The sequence below is a fragment of the Centruroides vittatus genome, unplaced genomic scaffold (genome assembly GCF_030686945.1).
Source record: "Centruroides vittatus isolate TY-2023 unplaced genomic scaffold, ASM3068694v2 contig_630, whole genome shotgun sequence".
Taxonomy (NCBI): domain Eukaryota; kingdom Metazoa; phylum Arthropoda; class Arachnida; order Scorpiones; family Buthidae; genus Centruroides; species Centruroides vittatus.
Window position 1 is genome coordinate 1,543,755 of NW_027122387.1, and position 24,090 is coordinate 1,567,844.

The window sequence follows — 24,090 nt, forward strand, 5'->3', positions numbered from 1 at the left end:
GAAATTCCACGTAAGAATGTTAAATGTTATTCTACGACTTATCGGCATAATAAGGTTTAAGTTTAAAATATTCAATCCATAAAAATAAGTATTCTTTAAAATACAAAGTAACTTAAATCATTATTGAATATAATTAAGCATGTATTGGGCCCTAATAATTTGTGATATGTGCATTCTGTAGAAAAATTATATCTACAACTATTGAACTGGCATCAACTCAGTGTTACTGGAGAATTTACATCATGGAATGCCAGTACAGGTGCTGTTTGCTTTATTGTGCTCATTAGACTAATGCCATTCAATATTATTTGAAAGAGATGACAAAGTGATGCTATCAACTCCAAATGTTCTGCATAAATTTGGCCAAATAGTTTACTATGCCAAGAACTGTTGTAGTGATTTCACATCTGTCAGGATTTCTATCTGATTAATGACCCACACTTTTAAATCATTATTTTGTAAACCTTCAGGTTGAATGACATGACCTAAGAAATGTGGTTGCTCAGAGGTCATTTTCCTACATGGAACTGACACTTTTCTCTGTTCGGCCAAATCTCGCCCGATATAACTTTTGGGTGATTTGCTTAATACACACTTTTAGTTCTTTTGGCATTTCTGCATATACCAAAATGTCGTCAATGGAGTTCACACACTTGTCTTCACCTTCCGGTTGCCGGAACATTTCCGGTGCAGAAACAATGCCAAATGACAATCAGTTCAATATGTACTGTCCCTAAGGGGTGTTGATTATGAGATATTTCCTTGTATTTCTCTCACCTATAGGAATCTGCCAAAACCCCTTCTTACAATTCAGTAATATGAAGTATTTTGAACCATGTATCCTACTTGCAAACTCTTCAGTTGTCTGCAGGGGATAGTTTGGATCAATGCATTTGTGAACCCTACCTTTCTGACATTCTCTAGGGCTAACTGCGGGCATAGATTCTATGGTAGGGTTGGTTATACCCATTTTGACCGTGTCTAACTCCTGTTTTACTAGGAGGTGCAACATACGAAGTATTTGTCTTGGTGGATAAACCGTAAACGTTGGATTTTCAATAAAGTCTGTCGTATTCGGTGTTATATTTTTCCAAGCCCCACGAATACTACAGCCAAGATGTCTGCTAATAACAAAATTTTATGTTCATGCAGCTTTTCCAATATTTCGAGTGCCCGTAATTTCACACTGTACGTCGACCTTTCCCTTGAAATAAATGTCCGGGCGTTTCACCCACGACGGCTCAAACAGATTTTTGAAACGATCGATAAACTTGGAATCGCATTACATTGCACTTACGTGTCCAATTTCGTGCTCACTCTGACATTGTTTGGCGATATAACCTCTTCACTCCAGTCATCCTTCTCGTGAACTTTAAAACACAATTTTTGATGCATATTTTTTTAATCCCTCTACTCTCGAACATTCTACCTTCACACACAGTTTCGGGAACCAATTACGTGCGAAAGTCAAGGGCTGCATGTATAACAATTTTAAAGTATAAAGTATTTACGAAAGTCAAGGGCTGCATGTATATGTATACGTATTTATCAATACGTATACATAACAAAGTTAACGAGGCGTGTTTAAGCGCTTTTGGGTTTTCTTTATAAAGTCGTCGAGAGTTAATCGAATACCGTATCTTGTTTTAAATTTGTCGAACCGGCCATTACTTGCTCGAAACACCGTGTTAGAATCTTCATTTAATCTAGTCTTCCAATCTTCGTGCAAACTAAGAACCTTAGCTTAAATAATTGAAAAACTCAGAAGGACATTATTTTGATGTTGATTATCAATCCACGATGACAAAGATCTTTCCATATCATCAATGCCGTGTCTTTTGGAAACAATCTTTAAAGATATATTTCCGCAATTTTGAACGTATTCCATAATTTTACTCTTACTTTTCAAAACTGAACATATCGTACAAACATCCAATCGAAGCAAAAGATTCACCATTTTCGGAAAATTTAGTTATTTCCATCTTTGTCTCGACGGTACGAAGTTTACGAGTCCTTACTTTCTTTTTGTTCATATTAACACAGCAGTTTCTCCATTTCTCACTCGTGTTTATCAATTCATAAGAACGAAATATTTAAACATAAACAAATAACTTGGCAAAACACACAACACATCGATGCACGCCCTATTGCAAGGCCAAAACCGTTTCGACCTCTTGCTCGGAACAACACGGTAGCGATTAGGATTCCGAGAAGTCCGTATTGTAGGAAGTAACAGAGAGGTTGCGGCCGAAGTTCAAACGTTATACGGCAAGCAGAAGTACACGTTTGACGTTTCGGCTCCAAGTAAAATACGTTGCATAGCACGTTCGCAATAATATCCCACGAGTCAGTGTGCGACGTGACTCGTGGGATATTGTTGAAAAATAGTGGAAACATTTAACGACGAGGAATGTTACCAGCAAAGGTAAATAAACAGATTAAACTATTTTAAAGTATTTATAGGATGCTTAATAACACTAAATAATTATTTGTAATTAGCGTCATTTCTCCTACCGTACGATAGGACTACCTCATACTTTTGTCGAGGGAAGTAGTGGCTTACGTAAATCCGAAAGCAGCTCAGAAAATTATTTTTAGAAAATTTACAATCGTATTACGCCGTTGACGGTAGAAGATGTGAAAAAACAAACTTACTCCTACAGAATTATGATAAGCTATTAGGAAGACAAATATATGTAAATTCGGTTAATGTTACCTTAGGTGCCAAGACGGCGGCTCGTCTCCGATTCCAGCAAGGAAGCAGTGGGACCCATGTTCTAACCTAACCTATTTTAATAAGTTACCATAATTATTAGCAACCAAATTATTAGAATAGGTTAGGTTAGAACGTGCGTCCCACTGTTTCCTTGCTGGAATCGGAGACGAGCCGCCATCTTGGCACCTAAGGTAACATTAACCGTAGGCACTTCGCACGACTTGCTAAAAAATTGAATAATTAAATAATTTCTGGATTAAAATCGTCTGTTTCTTTACAATATTATTCATAAATGCTTAAATAATCACTATTTTAATAAAATACGTCATAATTTTAACCCCAAACACAAAAAAATGAAGTTTAAACCGATCTTCTACTCGCCATGCTAGACGTAGCAAACGCCATTATCAACCTTCTAGAATTACCAGATGGCGGCACTCGAACGTCCGACGTACAGGTTTTGGGTCGAAAACAACGAATGTGTGTCCGAGAATGTAGAGCGAGCTACCGCACTTTGTAGTGTACGAGCGTTCTGCATAGATGCAAATTTTTTCATGACAAAATATTTTTGTCGAAAAATATTTAAATAGTTGAGTTTTTAAAAAATGTGCGAAAGTCGAGGGCCGCCTGTACTTCAGAGCAATTGAGTCAACGTAGAACTCTGTTCTAGATCACGCGTTTAGGGTGGAGATCGCTTATACATTCCTGAATTATACTGTGGTTTGGTATTTAGAGAAGTTTATCTTTCATAAACTTTGTTAGGAGAATTAAGCCTATTTCACGAATTGATTTCTGTTTATTATTACGAAATTATCGTACGATTATTTTAATAATTTGAGGATAAGTACCTAATTTTAACGATAGGAAGTTGACATCAAACCAAAATCTATTAATAAGTCAACCTAATTAATTTACTGCGACCATATTTTGTATAAAAACCTTAAATCTAAGTAATGAAGATGTTTCGAGTCCAGGTTCTATCCAAATTTTAACTACAAAAACAAAGAATTGCTTACTTGCAAGAAACGTTAGAATCAAAATTCGTCCGTAATGTTCCTAAATGAAAAAAATAGTAGAAAAATTACAGAGATTATCGCCGTTTTGTTAATCAACAAAGCGAGGTTGAGGCCGAAGTTTTAAACGCGCAAACGTGTACGTCGGACGTTCGGCGCCGCTTTCCTGTAAGCCTAGAAGTTTGGCAATGGCGTTTGGAAAGTCGGTACAATCGTGCTCGACATTCCATACGCCATTGTCAAACTTCTAGGCTTACAGGAAAGCGGTGCCGAACGTCCGACGTACACGTTTGCGCGTTTAAAACTTTGGCCTCAACCTCGCTAATATAAAAAAAAGAAATCGTTAACTTGGAAGCTATTGTTAATTAAGATGACGTCGCGAGAAATGCATCGGTTATTACGTGGAAATGTCTGTCAAACCGTTTAAATTACTATAAACGTCCAATATTTGTGTATACCGTATATTTCCGCAGATAAGACGATAGTTGAATCATAAAAAAGGCCCCGAAAATCTGGGGTCGTCTTATACGACAGATATAAAAAAATTTTAATTTATATAAATTTCAATCTAACCATTATAAAAAACGGACAAAACGTAATTATTTACTAGTAGAGTGGGGCATGTCCACAAAATAGAAATAGAATAGCCCGTACGACGTTTTTGCGAATAGTCAGGGTCATTACCCGAATGCACGAATCAGTGCAACAATAGCGAGGCAGAAAATAAAAGTTCGTTCGAAAAATTACGAATAGGACATAATTCCGTATACGCTATACAGTATTATCATCCAGATGACGATCGCCGATCTAAACTAAATTCATAGGCCGTTGATAGTTTGAGGGTCGTCTTATAGGACAAATACATGCTAAAACTATAAAATTTGACGAAAATTCATACCTCGTCTTATCTGCGGAAATATACGGTAATTTTTAAATTTCGTATAATTCGGAAATGAACGAAAATTGGACGTGAAATACCAGGGATGAGGCCTATCTCTCAACAACATACTATCTTATACCGTATTAAAAAGACTTAAGACATAACAAAGTTCTGGGAAAAGGTCATAACCTTTCCCCAGAACTTCACGTTTGAAAGAGAATTCTCGTGTTATAATTAATTCTATCGAGTTAGTTTAAATTTACATTTTAAGACTTTTACTTTAACTGCAATTTCTATGCTACGTTTGCGTTATCGACGGTGTTGTTTACGGCGATGCGACAAAAAAATTAGATAATCGTTCAATTACGAATGTTATCGCGAGGCGTGTTTATGAAGATACGTAATGAAACCGAATCGAATCTTCAATTGATTAATTTGATGCATTAAATGATATGTTTTTGGTGCTGAGATTTGCCGCATCACTTGTACGGCGAGACCTGGTCTTTGAGTTCGGACTGGGGCAGATGGAACCGTATAATTTGTACTGTACTAAATATGTATCAATCCTGTACACTACTATGAAAGCTAATAATGTAGTCTTTGCTTCAGAATTACTAGACTTCAATACTGTAGTTACAATGGTTCTTTTTAGAATCAATATTCAACGATTAAGAATAATCAAATTAACTGCAATTAAAATATATTAGTGAAAAATATCCCCACGACAATACTTTTCTATCACAAGGAAATAATTCTTCGCATTTACAAGTGTAAAATGCCGATTAAGCGATAACCTATATCGGATTATCATCAAAAGATATAACCTCGTTTTATGTTCGATTAGCGGTTGCAGTAAGTCTTAATAATTCCTGTGTTTTGTAAGCGGATATCTAAAAATTCTCTAATTAGTTTCGAAAAAGGGGGGGCCTAATTCTTGTACTCGTGAAAACGGGTAAGATCGGCTATAATGTAATGATCTTAATCTTCGCTACCGTTACTTTTTGTCCGAGCAACGCCGGGCTCATCTGCTAGTATAGATATAAATAAAAGTCATTAATCCGACCCTACGCGAGCTCGACACGTAATCACCCTCCAGCTCTCCATCCCGTCGACCTTCACCACCAAAATTTAACAGCATCAATGCCCCTTACACACAAGCTACCGTGCCAAATTTCGTTTCTTAATTTAATCTTCGTTCCATTCCGAGACATTAAACGAAACAGACGTCGACACAATACATTCCCATATTATGTACACACAACGAGTAAGTGTTAATTAAAAGAACGGGATAACCCGATACGAGTTTCGGAACAATTATGTATCTGTATTTTAAGTCGGAATTGTATTATTATTAATATATACAAGATGCGTATCAAATGAACACTTGGCTACGGTAATTAAATTCGTTCAATTTTCCTTTCTACGAGAGCTCATTATGCAAATTTTGATTACCATAACCAAAAAAACTTCAAAAATTATCAATTTATTTCTAAATAAATGGATGTGGGAGTCACTGGCAAGGTGTTACGCGTCAATAACTCGAAAAATTTCCAATTAAAAAAAATTTAGCAACGAGTTGCGTAACTTTCCCGGCCGTTATTAGAATTTATTTAAAAATAACTTTTATATTATTAATCATAAACAACATCGTGCGGGGTGCCATCTGTTATAGAAAGGTTTTATAACAAAATCTCGTATTATTGCAAAATGACAAATAGCTCGATTTTGAGGGAATGACGAAGTTGTGTTTAAAAAAATTGTAAACGCTAATAACGAGTAAAACCGTAAGTCCTACCCCTCTCGAGATACGACACGCGACCACCCACTCGACCTTTAACCATTAATAAAATTTAAATAGCAAGATTGGGAGGATTGGGAGCGCTCCCGGAATCGAATACAACCGGATAAGCAAACTAATGACGTAATGTGACGGACAACCCGACTTCATTTTGTTTAGTTTAGGCGAGATTTTCGCATTCCCACCGGAAAGAAATTGAAAGCATTCTTACCTTTCGCAATTCGCCTCCTCGGAGAACGTCGTGAATCACGTGACCTCCGTATTCGGAAAGAGAAACAAACCAAAATAATAATAAAACTAATTTATTTCTCCGATAAATAAACGGTGCGGTATTTTCGGGATTACGCGTTTCCCGACGGCAGCAACGTTAATGCGTAAATGCACGAGACTATGTAAATGAGGTAGACGACAGGTGTGACGTAGTTATACCGAAAGAGTGTAAATTGATGCGAGCTCGGTAATAGATTTAAAAAGTTAAAAATATATGTATTATTTAACTTAATTAATTGGGCTGTTATTTGAAAATTGCAGACTTACACCTTCCCATTGCCATCGGTCTTCGAGACCGGACATGAAAAGCTTGGCGGTCGGAAGTTTCAGTAACTAAATCACGCGACTTCCGGTCTAGACCGGAAGTCGCGTGATTTACAATTACTGAGACCGGTTACAATTTCCAAACGCGCCCTAGAAAGGTAGAACGAATCGAACTACTTGTCCGATGTCGCTTATGTATGGGTATTCGCGGTGGCGGCACGGTGGTCGAGAATCGCTGTGCTAGAACGACTGACACATTTCTGTGGTCGTACTGGCAGCTTCAAAATCCCACTCCCGTAGAAGTCCGTTCCGGCACCTGCAAACCTCACCTACGACTCTGTCGTCGTTGTTAAACTTCGTATCTTGCATTCTGTCTTTTGACGGCGTGAACGAGCGAGTCTTACGATGCTAGGTCGGGGCTGTAGAGAGGATGTGACGGCAACTCAGCCATCATTTCAATTACATTTTGTGACCAATGCTTGTCCTCATACATTTTGTGTATGAGGACAAGCATTGTCTTGTTGCAAAATGATATTGTATGGATGCCTGTTGTGTAGTGCTCGTCGCGGTTTCTGCAATATCTGCACGTACCAAGAAGTATTGATGGTCTTGGAAGAAAATCGACCCACACGCATCCCAGAACATGGTGCCCGTAACTTTTCCAGACGAAGGAACTGCTCCTGGGTTTTTTGGTCTAGGTGAGTTAGTGTGCTTCCATTCTATCCTCTGCTTGTTTCTGGGTTGAAATGTGTTTCCCGTCACAATACTGTTCAGAAAATTTTTGTCGTCAGTTTGATAGCATACCAGTAAGTCAGAATACGTGATCAAATGTGTGTTTGTGGTCATTTGTAGGAAGTTGCAGAATTTGCCTCGAACAAACTTCGTGATAGCGAGAGACTATCGTTTTCTGTACGGCCTTGTGTCCGACATTCGAACGACGTAGGATTTCCGTAACGGTAGTCCTCTCGGACTAGCTCGTCGACCGCGTCTGCGTTGCCGCTCGGAAGCTTATCGGCAACGTTTGTACGTCCTTCTCTAAAATATTTTACCCGCCTTCTTGTCGTACCGAGACCCGAACGGGCATCTCCGTAATAGTTCCGTAAATGCCGACGAACTCGTGCGGCGGCAAAGTTCTCGCTAACGAGAATTCGACGACAACACACCGACAAAACAAAATGTCTACGAAAGCCATTTTTCTGTTCGGAGAAATGATGGTGAAAGCACGTCTGCGCCAGCTTGTAGTTTGTGGAGTTCCCAACAAATGACGGCAGCTATCACCCAGTTAGTTTGAATCGCACTCCAATTGCCTGCAAGTAATCGCATACAGATTAGGAATTTTGGTACGTGCCACATAATTAATACCATAACTGGAACACAATTAGAAAATAACATTATTTGTAATTCAATTAATTTTTCCTGGGTGGCCCCAATTTCCCCCAAGTGAGGAACTCCAAAAATTTTTTCTGGGTGATCTATGCCATCCAGGAAAAATTTCTGGAGTTCCTCACTTGGATTTGATCCCGTACCTCCCAGAGCAGTAGGACAATGCTTCTACTGCTTCAACCATCCACCCAACAATAAAATGCTTTTAAGATAATTAACATTATTTAATTTCAAGTCAGCTGACTGTATTTTTATTAAAAATGTAAATACTAAGACACTTTATATCTTCTATACATCACTGGTGATTGTATAGATGGATATCCAATCTTCATCTAGACACAAAATTTTATTGGCGGCTATGCCTCTGCAATAATGCAAATTGGTTAAAAGGTCATTTCGGTAGATGAAGTTTGTATGTCACTGGCAATTGTGAAGATGGATATCAAACGACATTTTGTATCTTCTATATTTTCATATTTTATTAACATTGCTTAAGAATAAAAATTTGAAAATTGTCCATTGAACTAGAACTGTTAAATTTAAAATTGAAACAAAAAGAAAATAAGTTTAATAACTTATAATTTCAAAAGGTCTAGAGAAGCAAATATCTTCTCATCTGAAACTAAACTAATAGATATAAGAAAGCTACGATGCAATTCATTACTTGCCAACGATTTAAGATTTCCTATACTACAGATAATTTGGACATAGATTTAACCAACAAGAGATAAACTCTCGTAAGATGCCAACAATGATATAATATGAAAAATAAATCAACAAACTTCGTCATGTTTATATATCCTTATAATGAAAGCATCTTGAAAAACATAGAAAATTTTAAAATTAGAGTATTCAAATGCCATCAATTAGATTTTTAAAGTAAGATTTTTTTAAATTTACTGTATTTAAGAATAACTGTATAAATTAGAAATTAAGAATAAAATTTCTCGTAGACATTTCGTGAACATAAGCAATATATTTTTATTTTTTAAATCGATACAGAATAACAAAGTTACACGAAGATCATTTAAAAGGCACATATCAGAATTAAAACAATTAAGTGACCGGTCTAAAAAATCACAGTTGTGCAATTAACACTACTTCCTGTCTGGATGTTATTGCGGTAATAGAAATATCGGTGTATTATACGTATATTTATTTATATGTAATTTGCATTCGATGGCACAAATTTAACACTTTCCTACATTTTGGTGTACTTAAAAGATATTTATGGTATGTTCAAAACGGTAATCGAAATACCGTTAAAGAATAAGGCACTGTGCAATGTGGTGACAATAAAATTGTGTATTTCTAGTGCGTATTTATACACAGTTATGTATATACATACATATATATATATATATATATATATAAAATCAAATTTACATTTTAAATGACTAGATAATGTATATTCTTACGAAAATAATTGGCCAAATCGCATTAAATATTTATCACGATAATGATGGAAGCCATTGCTCCTTCACAGTAAAATCTAGTTACATTTATAGGCCACTAAATCAACAATAATAAAATTTTTAAATAATTTTACATCATTGGAAGAAATATTTTAATTCATAACCAACAGCTTAAATAATTAAAAATCATTAACAACACATACAACAACAACTAATTCAAATAAAAATTATAACTCAAAAAAATAAATATTTTGTGATATATGATTAGTATGAGATGATAATACAAGGTTTGGATAATAAACTCATAATAAAAATAACTTTCCTGTGGTAAAAAACATATTTTTGATTAACGTAAGTTTTTGGATTTTAAAATGAATTATCTGTGATTAAAAGATTTCTTATAATTTTATTAAAAATGTGTTACCTTCGTTTTCTAACAGCAACCTTTGTCAGAATTAAAAATTCAAATAAAATAATTTGAATAGTGTTAGTCAAATAGTGATTGTTAACACAAATAATTTACTGTTAAGGACATTTTATTCCAAAGAGTGATATAAATGGAATTGACCTTAGTTTAAATAAGATTTTGTAAAAATAAGTTAGTTGGATATTATTTTAACTGTATTTATGTTACACACATTATCATATTTTTTGGAACAATCTATTTTATTGTAAGAGAATTTATTGACTAGCATATTTTTCATATAATAATTTGTCAAAAATACATGAGCTTGCTTTGTGACTAGAATTTCATTAAACATGTTTCTGTTTTGTGTTAACAAATTCAAAATCATTACAACTGATTAACCAATAATCCTGTTATGAGAAAATGTATTTAAAATAAATTTAGATAATTGAAAACGTGCACAGATAAGTTGGTCAGACAATACTAGTAAGAAAGAAACATTCATATGATCTAATTCCGTACAGTACCTTTAAAATTTTGATATCAATTTGCAAAATATTAAAAACACCAAAAATAATAATGCTAATCTTGGTGTATGGCAGTAGTTCCTGATCATTGTGCTGAGAAGCTATTCTAAGCAAGATGAATAAAACATTAAAGTAACAAATTTTAAGATTTGTAAAATAAAATGTATTTTTGTGTTATCAACTACATTTCATTCATTTGTACTGGTAAACTATTGCAGAAAACACATTACCGAGAGATCTATGACCAATCTGTTGGCCAGTCCAGTAATATTTAATAATAAAGCATGCCACAACCTTCACATAATTGTTTAAGTGTGCAGTATAAATTAATGAAAAATATGTTAACATATTATTAGATAAATGTTACTATCAAATTAAGTAAATTTTTTGTATGAAACAGAACCAAATTATTTATATAAAGAATGTTGACAAATAATTTAATTAAACTATAATCTTGATTACTTTGATTATGCTAATATTCAACTTATTATGTAATCAATAAAATTATTCAACTGAAATATTAAGATTGTTTAAAATTACAATTTAGTTCTGGAATAAATTATCCTTAACAGTGTATCTGTGCATATAACTAATTACATAATTTAATTACACTACAAAATACATTTCCAAATACTCAATCTACAAAAATATATGTATGTAGAAATGTAATTATCCTTTATACTAGCATATGAATTGGTTTAATGCAGATTCGTAGAAATCATTAAAAAATCTATTCGTCTATACTCACAAGTGGGAAAATGGCCAATTTGATTATTTAAAATCTCATGTTAATAAAAATATAAAAAGTGTTTTAGATATGAGGGAAAAATTCAAAAATAAAACAAGCAACAATTTCATTCTAACAGTAAAATTTTAAAACTATGTAGCAATAACTACATTTAAAATATATATATATATATTTATGAAAATGTAAATCCCTGTTTCATAAAGATAAATTCTTAAAGGCAAATAATACATAGATATATTAAAAAATAGATATGTTTTAATGCAGATGTTAATAAAACAATTTTCCCTTTCTATGAGTATTAAATAGTAAAATGATTGGTTGATTTTTACCAGTACTTTGAGACTAATTCTGCATCTGAATCTAGCTTCAGTAGAAAACTTAGTTATAAATTAGCAAAATAAAATTAGATTATTGAATGACAATATCTTATATATATATATTTGAAACTAAAAAACATTAGAGAATTTACCAATAGATAAAACAGAATATTCATCATTATTCACTAATGAATAATCATCATCATAGTCAAACTTTGGACATTAATTTATCAATAATTGAACAAATTTGTTCAGAGCAGATATCAAACAAGACATGCTGGCATATGTCCGAATTTTTGAAAGACAAACCAGGAACCAATAAGATGCAATATGTATCTTTATATTAAACTTGCTCTTTTGGACTTGCATCATTCTCATTCTTGATGTGATTACTTCCATCATCACTTTGGCTTAGCTGTTTCTTATCAATATTTTCACAGATGTTAGTGACCTTGTTGGAATTTCTTTCATTCAAGAGATTCTGAAAGTAAACTCATATTATAAAAAATATATACATATATAAACTATTTACAAAAGAAAGATCACAAAATTTATTTTGCATTAAAATATTCATTTATATTTTTCATATAATAAATTAATATCTAATTTTATAAGATTTGTTTGTTTATAGAAGAGATAATTTCCTTTAAACATTAGACACGAACTCTTCTGAAACTATATGAGAATATTTTTTATTTGCTTAAAATATTTTAACTTATACTTTTATGTACAGTTTACATGTAACTATGTAGGAAGCAGTACTATGTAAAGTATTACCTAAGAGGTCCCAAGAGAGATACAGTAGTTATAGAAGGAATCATTAACTTACCTTTAAAAGAAATAACAAAAGAGAAGATAGTTTGAACAATTTTGTCATTATTTGTAAAAATCATAATAAGTTTAATACTTCTCATATATACCAATTACAGATATACCTCGGGTTACGTCGTTTTGAGTTAAGTTGTTCTTGATTATATGTCGTTTGTTTTTGTATATATAAAATATATTTTATATATATATATGAAAAAATAAAAATCAAGTTTAAATCATTTTATTCGACTTTACATCTGTCCACCACAAATATTGAAGTCGTAATATCACTAGAAAAGCATTAGAAGCACATAAAATCATATTACTATGTTACTATACAATAAATAAGAATAAAATTATATAAAATCATATTAAAATACATACATTTACAGTAAATGTTAATACTGTACATCATAAATCCTAGAGAACGAAATATGAAAACATCTGTGACTTTGTGTTGTTGTCTTATTTAGTGGTCTTTATTGGTAAATTTAATGTAAATTAGTTTATTTTCTACTATCACAATATAATTTTAATAACTGTGTTTGTTATTTAACCTTACAAAATCATTTTTTTTATAATGTCTTAGAGCAAACCACATTAACAAATAAAGAGTCCATGATGTACTGTAAACATCGCCAAATTGTAAACATGTACATTTACAAGTATGTACTGTACATGTATTCGTAAATTTAGGTAAATTTTAGTTTTTAATATAGTACAGAAAAAAAGTACTTTGTTTGTAAGCTTAAAATAGATTCTTATTAACCATATATTATTAAAAATGCATTAATAAATAAAATACAGAACTGGGAATGGTTATTTGTGGTTTAGCCTAGTGACAAATAATTTTGACTTAAGTCAAAAAATGATTTAAGTCGCCTCTCCTGGAACCAATTACCGACGTAAGGTGAGGTATACCTGTACATTGATTGAGAGTATCTAAAATTTTGATGTACACATAATTATATAATTTTTGTGCTATTGAAAGCTTTATTAAAATTAGTAGCAATATTAATTATTTTTTCAGAGAAAGCTTAGTAAATGTTTTATTATTATTTTATAGTCTGATTTTGTATTTAAAAAATGTCTAAAACATAATCTTATAATTAAGAATCTATTTCAACATAAAATAAACAAAATTACTGCTAGCTTTATCTATCTAATTTTCTAAAGTTAATTATAACAAATTTAACAGGTAATACCATTGTTAAAAGTATATTGAATAATGAATGTAGCAACAGCTTTCAAATTTTTGACATCCACTATTCATTTAGATTAGTGGCAATATTATTTAATAATGTTTCTGTAGTTGTTACATATAATTTCTTTACATTTAAATGATACTGAAGCTAAATCTCTAGCCAAGTCATCATTATTATTTTCTGCTAATATATTTTAAATCACCTTTGCATTTGTATACTATGTCATTTGAATCACTTTTCAATAATAATTTTAATTATGTTATTAAAAGTAGAATGAAGATTCAGATTTAAGAACTACTGACAGTAACTAAGCCTATAGAATTAATCATATAATATCTAAAAGATATTACACAAATGTGGAATACCAATAATATAAAATATATTTCCTGTGATTATTAAAAAAAAGTTATATTATAAAATTTTATATTTGAGTACATAATATGATCTAAGAATATCTGAATGAACAAAAAGTTATTAAAATTTTTTTTATATCAAACAACAATCTTTAACACTGTACAATATTAACTTCTTTTAAATTTTTCACTAATGTGAAAAAAATTTATAGTTAGGATAAATTTGTGCATTTTACATTCACTAATATCAGTTCAGATGCACGACTATAAAATTAAACCAAATCTTGTAATTCAACATATTTTACATTTTAAACAACAATGATCATACAATAAAGCTAAATAGTATTTTTGGATGTCATTAATATGATTTAAAAAATTGTTTTCTGTGCTACCTTTAAGAACTTACAGAAAGAAAGAGTAATAAAAAACAAGCACTGGTTAAAATATTACAGCAGTAACTAATAATGATTTTTTTTCCATAAGTCTCATATTGAGATTGATAACACAAAAAGAGCTGAAAATGTCTGTTTACTCAAAGATGATAACTGAACTATTAAAAATGAACATCATCTCTGATTACAATATTTGGTTAATGTTACCTATGATAGCAAAATATGGTGGTGCTTCCAGTTTCCATCTTGTTTGCACACGCATATCTGCAAACAAGATGTCAACTAGAATAAATATGTATGAACTAATATTTTAAAAATTTAGTTTTTATGATAATTGATAAATTGTTCTCTAACATTTATTTAAAATAACGAAAAATAAATTACTCACTTTAATGGTTGACATTTTCCTTTTTACGACGTTTTCTTTCTAACGAGGTTGATTCAACATGATGAAGTACGTTTTTTTTCCATCCTTTTAACAATTTTATCTGTTTTCTTGCCTTTATTTTCTATTTCCTTTTTTCTTAATATTAGATGTTGGAGCAACAGGAACAGACTTGGGTTCTTTCCAAATTGGTGTTTTTCCAGCACTGGGATAAATCATGCTTAAATGCTTTATAAAAATATGAAATCTCTCTCCTGGGTTTTTTGATAGCCATTTCCAAAATTTTTTATACATAAGTGCATACATATAGGTATCTGATAGATCTTCCATATAATGCTTTGGCAAATTCCTTTTATTTTTTAAATATCCCCACAGTCTTTCAATGTTTTGTGTATGTACTCCTGCATTTGGGTTGACAAAATTTTCTGAGTGATTTCAATTCCATCCAAGTCATCTATGTGATTATAGCCTTTCCATTCGTCTGTCAACACTACACTTTCAAAATTTACAAATTTAGATATAATCTAATTTAGAGTTATTTCAGATCTATCATTTACTTGGCATATAAAACAACTTTTGTCTTCCCTGCAAATACCTCTGACTACCCATTTTGTACTTTTCATTTTACAGCCCTTTTCGTATTTACATTTACAGATTACTGTTTCATCTACTTTGACAGTTTTGTTACGTCCACCAATTTTGAATGTCAAATTATGTAAGGAGACAAGCATTATGAAACGTATGTGATATGTGACAAGCATATGAAACGTATGTGGCAAACGATAGCTGCCTTTATGGAAATTCCTGATGCTATTGCTAAATTTGTTGTAGTACACTCCAACCCTAGATAGTGCCATATAAATGTCAAAACACATGCCCACGAAATATTTCCACATTTGCCTTTAAATGTTCCGTCAAAAGCTGAACTATTATGCCAGCTTTGGCAACACATCACACAGGAATTTCTATCTGTTCTATAATACAATTTGCATGTATTTGCACATTTACTGCAGACTTTCTCAGTATGTTGAAGACCTAACCTCACTGCAAATTTAAACCCACTATCTATTCTAGGGTCTAATCCTAAATCCGAGTACTCTGATTCAAGCAATTTATAGAATTGACGATTGGTACACTTCCTCCAGAAGTCGTCATTTTCAATATCACTATCAGACATTATTAATTAATTAATCTTATTCAAATTCGTAATTGTGTTATTGAGTTAATCACTGAATTGAAACCAATTATTTAAAGTAAAATTGCAAAAGTTACTTAATTCGTAAAAAAATCTGCTGCTTTTTTTGAATTTTTAGTGTCTTCAGTTAATACAACATGAAAAAATCCACATTAGCGAAATTTAATTTGCATAAATTGAGATTGGTTGTTTCACTGTGAAACAACCAATCTCGATGACAATAAAACCTCTATGAACATCCTCAACCTCTATGAACATCGTTACTAGAAAACCTTACTCGAGATTACCAGAAGCACCTCCATATTTCGCTACCATAGGTAACATTAACCCAATATTTAAGCAGTGTCTATTGTATATATAGCAAAATTAACAATTATTGCAAATAAAACTAAAATCTTACTTGTTTTTCTTGCTTTATCTTTCCGTCACGACTCAAAATAAATTTCCTAAGCCGTTGTTCAAGCTCATGTAACTTAACAGCTCTGTGAGCTTCATACTGCTGAATAACAGTATGAAGATTTTCTTGCAATTGTTCTTTCTGTTCTAACTTCTGAAGAAATTCGACTTTTGCATTTACATATTCTTTTTCTAATGTTTTATATTTCTTTCTGTAATTATTAAATTTATCAATATAATAATTACTTTTTAAATTAAGTTTTATGAAATAGAAGAATTTTATCAATGAATTAAAATTAAAAATTTTATTAAGCTAATTATTGCCCACATTAATAAAGTAAAAATATATATGAACTAATCTATTTTATATTGATAACCTGCATTTATCAAAATAGTAATCCATTACATTTTCAAATATACTTTAAAATATTTTTTAAAAAAGATTGCTATAGTTATAAAATTATGCATATAAAATTTTATGTAATATCCTTTTTAATAATTCTGATATTTTTTTATTTTTAAATTACTGTAAATTATTCAAACAATTAAAAACTTATTAAAATACTTACTGTGCTAAAGTGAATTCCTGACAAGCAGTTTCAATTTGTTTTTTTAAAGCAGTAACATGTGCTCTAAAAAAACTATCAAGTGTATTCAGTTCATCTTGAATTTCCCATATCTGTTCACATTCTGAATCTTCACCACTAAATTTTAAAATATATTTTTGGTTTCTTTAAAGAAATTAAATCTAAATATATATATATATATATATATCAAACAATTACCTAACAGTTAACATCTGATTTTGCATATTTTGTTCATCTTCAATTAAACTTTCAACAGGAGAGGCACTGCATTCTGATAAAGTACATTTTTTCTTTTCATCTTCACATTCAATTATCTCATAAGTCTGTTGAGATGGATTAACACGTATTAAAGCCATCATCCCATGCTGCATTTTCTGACCTTTTGTATCATCTCTCTTTACTGGTGTACTTTCTGCCGTAGTACATTTACTTGAATCCATACTAAAACTGAAAAATTTTTAAATTAATTTTCAATAATGCAAAAGTTTGAATATTCCTAAATTGTAATACATTGTTGTTTCCACAATTCTAATATGCATTTTTTAAACCTATTTTTTACTTCTCCAAAATAGAGATGCATCTTACATTCACCATTCAAAACAACAATCAACAGTCACTACAAGTAGACTTCATGATGTTATTCTCCACTAATTGATGTCTTTGGCTATACTGCTCAATGTCATACCACTCAAACAAGTTTTTCTAGTGTATTTATCATAAACTTTTTTGAATAGAGGGGTACATGTTTTTTATATCCAGGCTCTCATTTTCATATTTTTATTTATATTGAGATTTTGGAGGTTTTTAATGAACTGGTCAGAGTTTTTAATGCTATTAATTGAATTATCAAATATATTTAGTTTATTTTTAAGGAATTTCTCTAAGTTGACATTAAATTTTATATTCTTTACAACTAGGTAGTAAGATTCATTTAATTTATGAGTTTTTACTCTGATGTTGAGCCTGGGTATTCTCCAGTTGTATTCAAAAATATTATTAACATCATTAGTATTAATATAATTAGATTCTTTAAGTTTTTTAATTATTTTTACTAAACTTTGATGTATGCTTAAAGTAGGATCTTCGGTTAATGTGTGATATTGAGAAGAAGAGACTAAATTAAGTTTAACCTTATCATATTTTTCTTTTTCCATTATAACTATTTGTTTGGATTTATCGGCAGGGACTATAGTTAAATTGTTACACAAGCTAAAAAATTTCTAACTGATAAGTTTGCTATGGAATTTGATTTGTTTGATTTTATGATTACTAGTATGTTTATAATGATCTAAAATGTGTTTAAAATTGGCCCTGATAGTAAATTTAGAGGACATACTAACTAAAATAGAAATTAATGAGAGAGAACATGTCAGGGCTAATATTATTAGCCCTGACATGTTATTCATATTATGAAACATATTATTATTAATAATATTACTCTCTTCTATACCTTACATATGTTGATGACACACTTCTTCTCTGGCATAGTTTTTGAGAAAATTTTGGCCTTTTTCCACATTTTATAATAAAATAACATCTTTCCACCTATAAAGTTTAATTTAGAAACTGGAGCACTTGCTAATACCATTGCCTTTTTAGATCTGTTTGTAGTAAAGTTTTAAATAGCTATACACACCAAATATTAATAGAAAAAGATAATGTATACCACTGTTTGTTGGCATTACATAAAAATAATTTATTTTGTGAGTACTTTTGGCAGTGTATAACTGTCCTCTTCAGGATGAATTGTTCATAGAGAACAAAACATTTGAATTCAAGAAAAAGAACCCAAACATCAACTAACATTTTTTCAAATTGCTTGTCCTGCATGCAATTTGAAAATTTAAATTACACATATACAATTTACAAAATTATACAATAATACAAAAATACGATGATATGTAAAAGAAAAACATCAGGAATAAAACTGGATTAAAATAAAATATATAAATAATAATAGAGAGGTTGCGGCCAACGTTTTCATCACGAAAATGTGAACTGTCAAACTTCTAGGCTTACAGGAAGGCAGCATGGAACATCCAATGCTCACATTTCCATGATGAAAATGTTGACCGCAACCTCGGTATTAATTAAACAGTCAATAAACATATAGCAACATAATGCCACTACGAGGTGTTTTATTAGAAACCATGCAATCTACAACTTTAGAAGATTAAACAGCATTATCCACAACTCTGGTATATCTAGTGTGGGAGTGTTGCATGGTAACATTATTGAGATGTAAAGGTTTACCCATATGACAGACAGTGGTATAGGTTATCTTTTTCTAGATGTGTTTATTGAACAGATTGATAACATGCTCTGCTTCCACAAGTTTAAATTACCACCTTTTATTGTTCCTTTTCAGTTATCCATTAATCCAAATAGGTACATAAACTTGGCTATTAGTTTGCACATTTGTAGAGCTTATAAATTAAACTCACTACCGGCAGACTACTCACTACCCTAACAATAAGTTCAAATATTAGCTCCTTAAAATATTGTTAAAATGTTGCATTTAAAGTCATCATTACAGATAAAAATGCTGTCTTTTGATGTTAAATTATTTTAATGTCAAAGAAAAATAAAATCAAAATCACAAAACATTCTTTCTGGTGATAAAATTCTTACTTATTGAGAAAACAATTTCATCTCCATCCGGAATTGAACAGAACAAAGTTTTTTCAAAAATATTTGAAATATATTTATCAAAAAGAAAGCTTATTTTGTAATTTTGATTTTATTTTCCTTCAATATTAAAATAATACAGCAATTTTTACCAGTATCATATTAATGTTAAGTATACCTCCTTAAGTCATCATTGGATTATTATTTATAATGAAAATTTTTGAAACTGGTACAAAAAAGTTCATTGAATTTTTGAACATATTCCATATGTACAAACTGATCATAAGATATTCAATGAAAAATTTACTTTATGTATTAAAACAAAAATAACAATGAAAACAACTTCAACTTCTTTAAAATATGACCAAAAAAAAAAAAACTGTTTTATTGGAGCTTGCTGAAATAACAGTTTTTCAGTATTGTATATCCAAATGTTATGTGAACAAATTACAGTGACATAGCTACCAAGGTAATTCACTTACATATTGCCTGATAATGAGCTTGGTCAAAACCAGATTATGAGAGAAAATGTCTGTTGCATAAAATTTAAAGTTTGTTCCACACCTCATTCCATCTACAACTGAATTTTAAGAACATTCTCTTTTCTTCCCTTTCTTGTTCTTTACTCTTTCTTCTTCTTAGAGCCTGCCATTTCATGGGTGCCTCCAATTGATGGATATTCCTGTTTATGTACATTTTGTGCCTTATAGTTAATCCAGCCCTAGGCTTGGTTGCCCAAAAGTACTTGAGAAACTGATATTTGAGGTAGTTCCAATAAAGCAGATTTCTGTTGTTATATTGGGAAAAAATAAACTTTAAATATATATAGTTCCAAATTGAAATATTTAAAATTCATTATTTTCTTAACATTAAATCAGTTTCTCTGTTTATTTGACAAAATAATTAGTCTTAAGTTTACAGTATGAAGTAATAGATTTGGAAACACACTATTTCTTTATATACCTAATATTGGGAAGAATGAAATGGAACAACTCAAATAGCAGATTTGTTCTTTAGTAGAAGTTGAATTCAACAAAATCCAATCTGGTAAGCCAATGATTGAAAACAACTCTAGAATTCAATATTAGAGGATAAGTTGCATATACATTATTTTAACATTAGATCTAAGATATACATCATTTTGATGTATATTTCAGTCAATCATAATGAGATAACCTAAAATAGATGCACCAGTAAATGGTAACTGCCTTATTCATAACCAGTGCAGGGCTTAAAGCAGTCATGGCAATAAAAAAAAGTGAGAAAAGAGAGTTCACACTGAAAAAAAAGCTAAAAAAGCTAATAGTGTTAAAATTAACGAAAACAGGCATTATTAAAAAAACACACAAACGCGCACATATTTTGTATCAATAACATTGCGTATGATATTAGATTGATTATTAAGTGGACTGATAAGATTAAATATGAAAATAGTTAGGCTGAGTTTATACTCCAGAGAAGTGATCAGTAAGACTGCATTAAGCCAGAACAGGCCCGCATTAAGTTTTCATGTGCCCTGTACAGAATTCCCACCATTACACAGCAAAGCAAATGGAATAGTAACATAACTACCAGAATGTGTTTCCATATAACATGCCAAATTTCAAATGCCATTTATTTCAAGGTACATTTTTTGATTTCTTCATAAAAAAAATGTAATTAAAGAAGAAAAAAAAACAACTTCTGGCAGAATCAGTAGGTTGCATGTTCATTATATAGCAGGGGTGGGCAAGCAAAAGTTCAGTGGGAGCCGAAATGTAGGTTTTGCAAAATGCATGGGAGCCGCAGTTCTGTACTTTTTTACTCTGTACTGCAGTTCTGTACGTTGATTTTATTATATAATATAAAACAAGTATTGAATTTTTTTAATAAACATATTTTCAAAAAATTGTGGAAATAAAACTGTAAAAATAATAATAAAAGGCAGAAATTAACACTTTCAGCAAGAGCCACATAAAACTCAAAAATGCGACTCCGAGACCGCATGCGGCTCTCGGAGTCGCATTTGCCCATGTCTGTTATATAGCAATACCACTAGTAATTGTGACCCAATCATTTATTTGGTAATTTTATCAATATTTTTTAAATGATTAAAAATAAAATTACAGAATTCATTACTGGTAATACTAGTCTCACAAATCTATTCCCCTGAATACAATAAAACAATTTGTTAGTCATTCGATCCACAACTGACAGAGAAGAGAGTTTATGAAAACAATGTAATTAAACATTTAGCAGTTTGTTGTCCTTCACAGTGGGGAACTGGCAGAGTCTATTACTTTTATGGGAGAAAATATACAAAGCTTTCTACTACCCTGAAGTTGAAAAATAATACAATCCCATGAAATTTAACAAATCTGACATTAATAAGTAAATGATAAAATTATTTACAGAGAGTTGATATTTGATAAGTTTAGTTTTTTGCTCTTATAGAACAAATTACAGAAATTATAAATAAAAATCTCATTTTTTAAAAATTAAAATCATAAAATTTCGCTTACAAAAGATCGAGATGGAATGCACGCTTTTTATTTTTATAATCGCTTTGTTTTATTAGACACAGATATTATTCTTATATAGATTTATTAATTATAATAAACATACATTATGTATAAAATTACATTAAAATAACACTGTAATTAACGTCTGAAATGAAAAAGTAATTGAATTGAGTCTTGCCTCCATATTAATTAACGCGCATTGGTGTAGCCAGAGTTTGTTATGGGGGACCTAGAGGCTGTAATTTTCTGGGGACCCACTCTGTGGCTCCATCTGGAAACCCCTCACGCCACGCGACCTCACCCGGGCTTTGCAGGACACCACCATCGGCACCCTGATGGATTCCTAGTCAGCGGTGCTCCGCAACAAAGACCAGTACCACGTACGCCCTTTCGCCCCCTGGAGGTACAGTTGCACGTCATCTCGCCATGCGGAGACGCTTTTGGCCTGGCTCCAGACCGAGACGGCCCCATTACATGATTTCCTTTACTCACGGCATCTACACGACTCCCCGGGGTGCCCCCATTGTGGTGCAGCAGAAACTACACTTCATTACTGGCTACATTGCCCCAAATACACTATAGCCCACAAGGACCTAGGCAACACAATGACCCTAAACATCTCTTGTGCGCACGCTGACACCTATCTACTGGCCGCCAGCCTCCATCACTCCTAGTCAACACGTGGCGGCGCTGGAGCGCTACATTAGCCTCACTAGCCATTTCGCTTAGCAACTGGCAACGTCAGTCGGAGAAAGAGCCGCAAAGGCTATAATCTCCATATTAAATTGAATAAGAAGAAGAAGAAGAAGAAGAAGAAGAAGAAGAAGAAGAATTTTCTGGGGAGGGGCACCAGGTTAACTGGGGGGGCGTGCCCACCCATGCCCCTTCCTGGTTACGCCCATGTTAACGCGCCACAGTAATTAATTGATCACGTTGCATCAAATTAAATAATTTATAAAAATTAAAATAATAAATACGTTTATAAAATAATTGGCTGTATCTGTTCGCAATGATAATGTAAAACACACTGTACTTATAATTTAGCATTTCCGATATTTAATTTATTTTTGAATTTTAAAATATAAGAAAAACAATTTTTTAAATAAAGTTTTACGCATTGATATCTGCAACTTTAGATAATACAAGGATGTAAGAATCCATCAAAAAAGTTAGTTAATAATAATTAAAATTGAGAAAAAATATAAGTTTCTTTCGAGGTAAGGAAACTTGTAAAAAGTCAGGTATGCGATCACATGACGCCCATCTCCCCACTTTGCGTAACCAAACGGTCGAGGTTGAAATAAAACCCCAGCAGAAGTAAAAACGAACATCGGCGCATGTATAGGACAATAAACTTGAACGGGAGCGAAGATGAGACATGACACCATGTAATTTATGCTAATTACTTTCTAATATTAAAAAATTAAAATCTTCAATAAATTATAATTAAATTAATTTTTTGACTGAGTTTGACTAGAAGCATATCGAAAAGCTAGATTAAAGTGAAAATAGCAGTTTTTCGACGCTAAATATTTACAAATTAATTTTTTAATTTGGTGCCGGATTGACCGCAGCTGTTCGAATGCGCACGTGCGTGACGAGTTTTATAGTTTCTGTCGAAATGGAAAATGAAGGACACCGTTAGAATACAGAAAACCATGGTGCATGCCAAATATATAAGCACCCACTTAAAACCAAACTTTTGTCTTTGTCTAAAGATTGTCTCTACAGAAGTTATTAATATTTAGGATATTAGTTTAAAATCTTGTATTTCCTGGCACGAGATTCGCTCGATCTTTAATTTTACAGAGTGCTAGAAAGATACAAGCTTTGAAACGAGTGTCCTACAACGTTTTATTTAATAATAACAGTAGAAATCAAATTTATTATCGCTCAACAAT

The 24,090-nt window shown here is 31.6% G+C and overlaps 1 protein-coding gene across 1 annotated transcript in view; it reads right to left on the reverse strand.

Annotated features, from left to right (window-relative positions):
• Positions 1-9,280: 9,280 nt before the first annotated feature.
• Positions 9,281-24,090, reverse strand: part of LOC136979681 (RAB6-interacting golgin-like) — a 30,587-nt gene continuing 15,777 nt past the window's right edge. The window contains exons 2-5 of the mRNA XM_067275722.1: positions 17,259-17,507; positions 17,043-17,177; positions 16,478-16,685; positions 9,281-12,218 (exon numbers count right to left, since the gene is read on the reverse strand). Coding sequence (XP_067131823.1) covers positions 12,081-12,218; positions 16,478-16,685; positions 17,043-17,177; positions 17,259-17,500 — 723 coding nt within the window. The 5' untranslated portion in view covers positions 17,501-17,507 and the 3' untranslated portion in view covers positions 9,281-12,080. The remainder of the gene's footprint in view (positions 12,219-16,477; positions 16,686-17,042; positions 17,178-17,258; positions 17,508-24,090) is intronic.